Source organism: Myotis brandtii, unplaced genomic scaffold, assembly GCF_000412655.1.
Source record: "Myotis brandtii unplaced genomic scaffold, ASM41265v1 scaffold678, whole genome shotgun sequence".
NCBI classification, from domain to species: Eukaryota; Metazoa; Chordata; class Mammalia; order Chiroptera; family Vespertilionidae; genus Myotis; species Myotis brandtii.
In genome coordinates, this window is record NW_005370648.1 from 91,275 (window position 1) to 100,944 (window position 9,670).

The window sequence follows — 9,670 nt, forward strand, 5'->3', positions numbered from 1 at the left end:
CTCAGGTGGCTTCCCCCAGGGCTTTACAAGAGCAAGCATGAGGAAGAGTGGGCGTGGAAATGCAGTAGGAGATACAGCCTGGGGTGGGTGAGAATTTCCTTCCCTGGAGATAGGAATGGATTGCCCTCCTGGGAGCTCAGAAGTGGGGAGGGAGGCTGTGGGGAGAGGGAAGACCAGAGGCCCACATCAAGTGCCCCCTCCCATCCTCCCCCATGCCAGCCGTGGGCGGTCTTGCAACCTTGGTACTCACGTCTGCCTCGTTCCAGAGCCCTGGGATGCAGAAGGATTCGAGCAGGTCACTGCCACACAGCAGCAAGATCCGCAGCTCTGAGGAGGGGACAGAGTTTGCAGAGGGAGCCTGTGAAGACCTGGGAAGCATGCGGCTCTCAGCCGCCTTCCCCGATGCACCCAGGAGTCTCCCCCCTGGGGCTCCCAGGCACCCCTGCACCATGGTGTGTGCAGTGCAGAAGCCTTTGCTCTCCTCTCCCTCAGCTCGTTCACAGACCACCCCTGTCTCCTGTGGGAGGAATTACTTCGGGGAGGGTCTGGTTTGCTGGGTACTGAGGGGTTTCTGGGGGAGAGGATGTTCTCTAACAGAGACGGAGCCAGCGATGTGCCCTCACTAAGGTCTCAGGGTCTCTGTTGCTTCACATCAAACTCAAGGGTCAGTGGCATTGGCTTCTCTGCTGCTGTGCCTTGTCTCGGTTTGTCTCCCATCACAAATGCCGACATGACGCGGGGAAGGGGGGCATTGAGTGCACCTGGGGCAGTAGCTGAGCTCCTCAGATGTCCTCTCCTTCCGTGGCCCCTGTCCTCAGCTGAGGGCTGGAGAAAGCGGTGCCGAGAACCCCTTGTCTGACTCCCAGGCACACCCCCCGCTTGTCAGTTGTTTTTCTTCCCTCATTAAGCGCGCTCTGAATTAGCCCAGGGAGGCCCATCGTGGTTTAAAACAAGCAGCAAACTGACTCGCTCAGTAAAACCCTGGGGTTCTTGGAGCCACAGAGGAGAGATCTCTGCCTGGGGCGGGACTCAGTGGTGTGTTTAGTTCGGAGCCATCCCAGGGCCCCTGTCAAGAGGCCGTGGCTGTGGGCTTCTTGTCTGAAACAGTGAGCCTGCTTGGCTCTGAGCCTTCCAGAGGCCGCTACCACCCCAGGCCCTGAGGCTGAGGTGGCCTTAGACCCCACAGCCATCTCAGAGCCTGACAGGGACTTTCAGATCGTGATGCTGTCCCTGCTGCAGGAGTCCCCGATGGTTCAGAGGGAGGCTGCTTGGGCTGACAACAGACAGGGCAGCATCTCATTGTCCCACTCAAACAGACCATCCTCAGGGAGCCCCATGGAGCCCTGGGAGCTTAACTCCTAAATATTCCTGCTGTCCCTTTCCTTCTCTCCCCTTCCCTCTCTCCCCCTCCCCCTCCCTTTCCCTCTCCTCCTGATGTCCTGCTATAGCCGAATGATCTGTTTATGTGCAGGGACCTTAACTTACCTTTATATCCCCAGGGCCAGACAGAGTGACCTGCACACAGTAGGTGCTCAGGACATATGGCTAAGTGAACTGCAGACCAGCTGACCCACAGAGGCCATGCAGGCAGGCTGTCTCAGAGCCTCCGGGCGGTCTGGGCTGGCTGGGCTGGCCATCATGGCCTTTGCCCTTATATCTTGGGGGCCTGGGAAAGTGTCGCCCTAGTCAGCGATGCCTCCCTCCCTCTATGTTCTGCCCTGGGATTGCTGGCCCGACTCCCCACCTGTGGAGAGGAACCGGCCTTGGTATGGCTCAGAGGAGCCAGGCCAGGTTCACTCCTGGGAGCCTGTTGTTCCCGGTGGTCTGGGCTGGCCATCATGGCCTTTGCCCTTATATCTTGGGGGCCTGGGAAAGTGTCGCCCTAGTCAGCGATGCCTCCCTCCCTCTATGTTCTGCCCTGGGATTGCTGGCCCGACTCCCCACCTGTGGAGAGGAACCGGCCTTGGTATGGCTCAGAGGAGCCAGGCCAGGTTCACTCCTGGGAGCCTGTTGTTCCCGGTCCCCCACCAGGAGCCAGGGTGCCAGGTCAGTTCCCGGTTGAAAGGCTGAGGCTCAAACTCCAGGCACCTGAAAGCTCAGTTAGGGGGCCGAGCCCAGAGGATGTGCCGGCCCTCAGCTCGCTCTCCCTCAGTGGTTCACAACGGCGGGTAATTGTGTCTCCAGAACCTGGCAGCGTCTGGAGAGGTGTTTGGTTGTCAAGACCGGGGAGAGGCAGGGATGCTGCTCGACATCCTACTCTGCTCTGTAGCCATGGGAATGAATCTCTCTTTCTAACCCCCAGCCAGAGCCTCGCTTTCCCACTCCAGTATAATGTTGGATTATTATTTTGTTAAAAGCCAGAGCACCGAGAGTTAGAGTGGGGTCTCCCCCTTCGCTTATAGGGCCAGAGCAGATGTATTTATCACAGACCCCAGGCCCTCACAGGGCTTGGGATTTCACGTGTGGCCACTAGAGGGCAGCAGTGATTTCTCCCAGTTTAATGCCTGAGACAGGAGGCCTTTATAGCCCACAAAGCCTTTGGTCTGGGGTTGCCCCCTCCCCACCTCCCCCTAGGGGGGCAGTCAGCTGGTTAAGAACATGGAGCCAAAATGCTAACTGAGCTAAGAGAAAAATGGCTTTTTCCTTCTCTTCAAGTGTGCAAGGGGATTGCAAAAAGAACGTGTGAGCCAGAGGGCTTCACAGCACTGAGGTCCGGGGAGGCAGGGCAGCTCTCTCCCACTTCCCCCTTTCCCCCCACCCAGGGATCCAGGGCCCACAGCCAGAGTCAGTGCTCTCCAGGCACCCTCCCCACCCAGGAATCTGTGCTATGTGAAGCCCAGGCCCCTCGGCCCTTCCCAGCTCCCACCGCACACAGAGGCAGCCGCCACCTGTGCCAGGCCAGGCATCCATCCTGATCCCCGTGGCCACCCAGCTTTCCTTCCTCTGAAGGCAGAGTAAGTAAGACAGGCTAAGACTGCCCCTCCTAAGGCTGCAGTGAGTGCTGGGCGCAGAGCAGAGCCCTGTGCAAACCCCCATTGGCTTTGCCTCTCTGTAGGAGGGAGCTCTGCTGGTCATGAAACTTCCCCAAAAACTAACTCCTCGCCAGTGTGGAACCTTGGGGAAGGGGGTGCAGGGCTTTCGCTCCCATCCTGCCCTTTGGGTTTGGAGGCTGTGGCCACTGTGCACCTGCCTGCTTTGGGGTGCACCCAGGAAGCCAGGTACCACTTTCTGTGGCCCTCAGACAGGGCCGTGCCAGTAAATAAAGGATATTAAAATATGGTAAGCTACTTAGGAAGTGAGGAGTTTCCAGTACTCATTACTTTTGTTTTTAACACAATTTACTTAACTGTTACTTGATATAATTTAATTTTTTTGTATTGGCTGCATGTAACAGCCGCTTCACAAAATTCCTGGAAACCTTGCAAACGGTTCTAGCAAACCAGCGAGAGCTGAGCCAAGTGCACCTCAGATCAGAGGACAGGACCCAGAAAAGCCCCCCAGAAATGATGTCACAGCTGCTGGGCCTCCTGGGAGGACCTGATGTTCAAGTGCAGCCCACCTCCCAGCGTCACTGCGGGAGGCCGTGACCGCCGGCCCCAGACAGAGGACTGTGGGAGGGGGCGCCTGCAGCGTCTCTGCAGCTGGACCTTGGAGACTGAGTGTGTCTGCTGGATGCCAGGCTGCCCTCCCCCTAGAGATCCAGGCATCCCGTTGCCACTGACCCTCTGTGTCCCCTGGTGCCTGTGCAGCTCCAGCTGCATTCTGGAACCTGTCTGCTCTTTCCCCAGCGTCAGATATTTGTGTCCCCCCCCCGTATCTCTCATCCACTCTGGAACCTTGGAAAGATTGCAGTTTTCTGGTTTGCTCCCCAGGTTGGCCAGGACTCCGTTCCCTCCCTGGGGCAGGTTGGCTCCTTTCCACCTGGCAGCTCCGGGTACCCGCCCTCCACCTGCTCTGGCCTTGAGCCTCCACGGCCCTCGCATGGACGGTAGATGCCTTAGCCTCAGCCCCAGGCTGCAGGGAGGCTGTGGGGCGGCTTTCGGCTCCCTCTCTGCTCCTCTCCACCCAAAGGTCTTCTGCCTCCTGTGCAGTGGAGTGGGCGGGTCCCTCTGGCCGGCACTGAAGCTCGACTCCCACGTCTTTGGATGAGGGAGAGGAGGCTCCAAGGGGAAGCTGCCCAGCGATCAGGCCTCCCTCCTGGGAACTGGCGAGAGTGCAGTTAGGAGGCGAACAGGGGGGTCACTGAGACTTTGGTCTTTGCTTGGGACTCTTCTGAGAGTAGACCCGGTAGCCACCCTGGCCCAGGGTTTTCAAGCCTCTCTCCGCCCCCACTTGGCCCGTGGTGGAGGCAGGCGGCTCCCCGTGCCCCACCCCTGCTTTCCCATCCCCACTCACCAATCTCCTCGTACCGCATCACCGTGCCCAGGTTGGCATTCTCATCTGGGAGGAGAGGGGAACACAGAAGCATTAGGGCCCCGACTTCCTGGTACCCAACCTGCAGTCCACCTGGGCTCCTTGGAAGGAGTACATGGGAGGGGGTGGGGGTGGGGGGTGCTTGCCTCCCTGCACAGGGGGCATCTGCATGGAGTGAATGGACAGCACAGTCCAGCCCAAAATAGAGAGGGAGCATCTCCCTGGGCTCCAGGGCAGATGTCACATTTCGGGGACGGTCAGAATTAGCCTCGCTGGGGAGCCAGTGACGAACACACGCTCCTGCTGAGCGCCTTCTGTTTCTTTCTGTATTTTAGGGAAGAGCAACGTCCTCCAACCGAGGGAGGCAGCTTTGAGTCACACGGAGGTGGCCCTCTCTCCTTAGGGGTGACGTGGCCCAAAGGGCAGGCAAAACAGCCTTGGCGGTTTTCCACAGGGCGGGATGCAGCAAGAGCCCGAGGCAGGTGTGAGCGACAGAGCCTTCGGCGCGAGCCTGTACGTGTGCAAGGCCTGCGTGGGGGAGCACAGCGTGCACAAAGCCACGGGGAGGCCACTTTGGTCCCCTGCCTCCCTGCCTCCTCAACTGTCCCTCTTAGTTCCTTCTCGAGATGCCTGCGATTGGGAATCTCAGAAATGGCAGGCATCAGCCCCAAAGCGTCAAAGGGGAGAGGCCTGGGCCTTTAGCTCCTCCGCCGAGTGGGACTGGGGGCTCGGATAGTCCCATCCATGCGGGGTCCATGGGGAGCAGCCCAAACCAGAGGGAATTAGGGAAGCGTGTGTGTTCTTCGCCTGCCGCCAGGAGGACAGGCATGCCTGAGCCGGAAAAACCTGAGCGGGGATGCTGGGCCCCCTGAAAACTCCTAGGCCTGTAGACACCTCCTGTGGGGGTGGGGAATGAGCCCATCTCCGAGGGGTCTCCCAGGCAGCCCAGGCCCTGAGGGTCATGCCCTCTGCCTCCCAGAACAGCTCCACCAGCACCACTGTTAACTTCTGCTTTCTCGAAACCATTGTTCTATAGCAGGTGCTGGATGCGGTGAGGGCGGGGTTGGGGCGGGGGGTGTTGCTGGATGAATGAAGGGAGGAGGGAAAGAAAAGAGGCAGGACTGGGAGAGAAGGTCCCTGCTCCTTACCCACAAAAGTGAAGCGCTCCACGGGCGGGCGGACACAGCAGATCCGGCTTAGGCTTTCTCCCACCTTCCCCAAGATCTTGGCTGCGGGAGAGAGCAAGACACACAGAGACAGGGAGAGAACCACTCACAACTGGCACTCGGTGAGCCCGGCCTCAGGCCCCCGTTAACAGCGGGGCGCACTGGAGGGGGGGGGGCAGTGGGCGGTGGAAGGAGGGCAGAGAGAAAGAACAGAAACATGACAGCAAAGATTCCTTCTCATTCACAGTCCAAGGCACAGCATTTTGAGCCACGGACTGGAGTCTATTCTCCGGTCATGTTTATTACACGGTTGAAAAATCGGAAAATATAGAAGAGGAAGACATAGAAAGAAGAAAATAAATAATATACCAATATGTCAGTGGTGGTAACCACCACTGACATATTGGTATATTATTTATTTTCTTCCATTTTTCAAATGTGTATCATGCAGCTGTGTCTGTGTAACATCGGGTGGATTATATCCTGTGTTTAAAGGGCATATTGGCTATTTGCTTATTTATTTTTTTTTAATATCATGAGCTTTTACCCACCGCTGAACACTGACCCCCAGACCCAAGGAGCCTGGGCCTGTGGCAGAGGATTCATGTGGAGTAATTCCTGCTGGTCATTCCTTCCCATGCAGACGGCCCTTAGAACAATCAGACAGTCTACTCTGGCCAAGAGGTATCTGGTTTTCCATCATCTCTCTGGGCTCTAATCCAGACTTTTTTTTTCTGAGCCCCCACCTGTGGCTGTATGTGAACTATGGAACTCTTTCCTGTTTATAGCAGCCTAATGACATAATCGCTTATGGGCTCCAGGCTGGAAAAGTAATACCAGGGTCTGCCTCTTGCAATTGGCCTGGAAGAAAATATCAGACAGAGCGTAGACCTTGGAATCAGAAAGCCCTGAATGTGAATGCTGGCTCCTGTGCGTTTCAGCCGTGTGTTCTGAGGCGAATCGCGTCTCCTCTGCATCTCACGTCCATGGGAACGGCCTATCTCTATCGCAGAATCACTGCATTCGAACAGAAGCCGGGTAAAGCACTGAGCACGGTGCGGGCACCCAGTGCTAGGTGTTGGGTGGCTGTGGGGTGGCCCCCCACCTCTCTGTCACTGAAGAGGGGAGTAAGAGGGTGGGATTCTGGATGCAGACGGCCTGGGTTTGACTCCTGGTCCTGCTACTTCCTCGCTGTTTGACTTGGGCAAAGTCCTCAACCCCCTTGGGAGAGGCAGAGGACAATGCTCTCCTTTGTATCTTTCATTTCCATTGAGGCAGTTTATATTTATATTATATTTATATTTATATAATTTATATTGATATGCAGTAGAAGAACGCACACCCTCACCCCTGTGTCTCTCTGTCTCTCTAATCCTGGCCATTTCTCTCTGACCCTCTAGATGAAGGGTTGTCGCTATGGAGACCACAGCATCAGCATCACCTTGTTAAAAATGCAAACTCTCCCCCTCCCAGACACACTGAATCAGATCTAGGGCGGCACCGAGCAATCTGGACTTTAACAAGCGCTCCAGGTGATTCTGAAGTCGGTGTTCCCTACCTGCAGTGGGCTTGGTGGACACATTGCTGTTCTGGTACATTGGCTGGGTGTTCTCGTTCTGGGGCTGTCCGATCACGGGGGTCATGGAGGGGGTGTTGACATTGGAGAGGATGCAGCCGGTCACCCGCTGGGGGAAGAGAAAAGTTCAGAGTCGGTGCCGTCAGCCAAGTGACTTACGGAAAGTGTTTCTAATCATCTCCAAACGCACATGTGCTGTCCAATGGGGTGTGGTGTTTCCCAGAACTAGGTTCAAGGTTGAGCTCTGCCCCCTTCTGTCTGTGTGACGTTGGATAGGGACTTCACTCCTCTTGAACCTCAGCTCAGGAGTCCAGCATAGAGAGGCAACATTTCCAGGTTGTGCTGGGATTGTACAAGGGAGGGTATGCAAGGTGTCTGTGGAGTGCCTGGCACGTGGCAGGAACCTGGTACCCCCAGCCCGCGCTGTAACCTCTGGGCAACATGCATACCTGCCCTCCCTGCCCGCTTCCTGGGGCTCAAATGAGGTCATGTCTGCACAAGGGCCGTGTGAGCTTGGGAAAGGTCATATAAACACCAGGCACGATCGCCATCTGCCGCCTCTCCAGGCCAGAAATGCCAACGGCAGGGCCAAGCCAGAGCGGTGCCAGGCAGAGCAGGAAGCGTTTGTGTTGCAGGAGGGTGGGGCGGGGCCCTGGGCAGAGCGGGCCAGTGTGAAGCCACATTCCAGAGCCAAGCGGAAATGCTATGTGTATTCAGCATTGTCCTGTGTTATCCTGCGCTGCTTCTCTCTAGAGCAGCGGTTCTCAACCTTCCTAATGCCGTGACCCTTTAATACAGTTCCTCAGAATGGATTGTGTCTGGCCTGGGGGGCTGGGCTTCCTGCTTCTCTCCTTTCACAGCGGGGGTCGATGGGTTGGTGTTGGTCTGTGGTGGGTGCTACTGGCTGGTGTGCAACCCGTCCTCACCTGGCAACCCGGCCACAAGCCCCAGGCACCCTGCCGTGCTCACTAGGCAGTTGCTGTGTGTCCTCAGACACGCTGCTCACTTCTCCAGCTTCCTTTTACCCACGGACACAGCAGGAGCTGAAACACCGTCTGCCCGTGGGACTCACTGAGGAGGAACCGTGGGGATGGCGGTACAGTGACCGGCAGGTGTGCAGCCCTCAGCACAGCATCCTGTGCTGGAGGGAGGGGACCACTGGGTCCCAAACAGGTGGGACAGGAGCACCTGGCTGCTTGTTCCTCCTCCCAGAGGCCCTCCCTTCTGCTTTTCTCTGCCTGGTCTCCTTCTCGCCTCACTTTCTGAAGTCTTCGTCTTCTGCCTGTGGTCTTCATCCCACCTTGAACTTGCCCCCAGAGGATGAAAACAGCCCCAGGTCAGATCCAGCCTTTCTCTGCCTGTTCTCCTTCTCGCCTTGCTTTCTGAAGTCTTCTGCCTGTGGTCTTCATCCCACCTTGAACTTTCCCCCAGAGGATGAAAACAGCCCCAGGTCAGATCCAGCAAGGGGAGCAGGGCAGCACAGTCCCTGGGGCTGCTCTGGGTGCCTAGCCCACCGCCCTCCCGTGTGCTGCTCGGGGCCTGGTTGGTGAGAAACCAGAGACCGAACCAGGTCAGGAGGCCAGGGGCACCCTCCCCACAGCCTGCCTGGCTTCTGTGGTCCCCTACCCCTCGGCGAGGCCAGCTCACCTTCATGAGGTCGCGATGGTGTTCCAACACGCTGCAGGTCGTCTGCCAGGTGTCCTGATAGCACTCCCAGGGGTCCACCCTGCACAATGGGGGGAAAGAGGGGGTCTCCCTTGGTGTCCAGTCTCTCCCTCTTTTCTTATTGGTTCCCTCCAAAGACCACCGCTCAGGGCGCTGAGCAGACCTCGTCATGCTGTGTAGTTAGATCTCAAAGCTGATACAACGTGGGCCTATACTCCTCCCCGCGCCTCAGTTTCCCCTCTGTGAGAGGAGGGGTGTGTGGGCTGACATGCAGAGACGCTGACACTCGTCTGCTCAGGGGGAACCCCAGGCCCAGAACTTTGCGCTGCAGGGCCCTGGGGAGGCTATGTGATCTCTCTCGGCGCTCACTTTTCTGTAAAATGAGACTAGCAGCAGTAACTCTCTTGTGGGGAGATGAGAAGGGTGTGATGAGTGTTGAATGTAAAGTGCCTAGACGAGTGTCTTGCTTGTATCCTTACCTGCACGACGGGAATTCTCCTCGGGGCCTTATAGGATAGCGAGAGCCAAGCCCTCACCCCGCGGTGGCTGCAGCTAGCTGAGCTGGGGAGTCTGCCCTGTCTGCCTCGCTGCGCAGAGGGGTGCCTTGTGGGCACGGAGGTGGGCCTGGCCGTCAGACTGGGCCGGGCCAAGCCCTCCTGCAGCCCAGGATGAGAGTGAGCAGGGCTCCAGCCCCGACTGATGCATCACTCGGCCTTAATTACACGCTAAATGAGATGCTAACTTGGGATGAGCATTTGAGCATTTGAGCAGTTGAGCATTCCCTGCCCACCTCCCACCATGCACACACACCTAAGGTTTTCAGAGAGACAATCTCTCTAACTGAAAACTC

The 9,670-nt window shown here is 57.3% G+C and overlaps 1 protein-coding gene across 3 annotated transcripts in view; it reads right to left on the reverse strand.

Moving 5' to 3' along the window:
* Positions 1-9,670, reverse strand: part of NMNAT2 (nicotinamide nucleotide adenylyltransferase 2) — a 100,250-nt gene that overhangs the window by 14,840 nt on the left and 75,740 nt on the right. For all 3 annotated transcript variants that reach the window (XM_005881312.2, XM_005881311.2, XM_014529271.1), the window contains 5 exons: positions 8,803-8,881; positions 7,138-7,264; positions 5,562-5,642; positions 4,396-4,440; positions 251-327 (listed from right to left, as the gene is read on the reverse strand). In XM_005881312.2, coding sequence (XP_005881374.1) covers positions 251-327; positions 4,396-4,440; positions 5,562-5,642; positions 7,138-7,264; positions 8,803-8,881 — 409 coding nt within the window. The remainder of the gene's footprint in view (positions 1-250; positions 328-4,395; positions 4,441-5,561; positions 5,643-7,137; positions 7,265-8,802; positions 8,882-9,670) is intronic.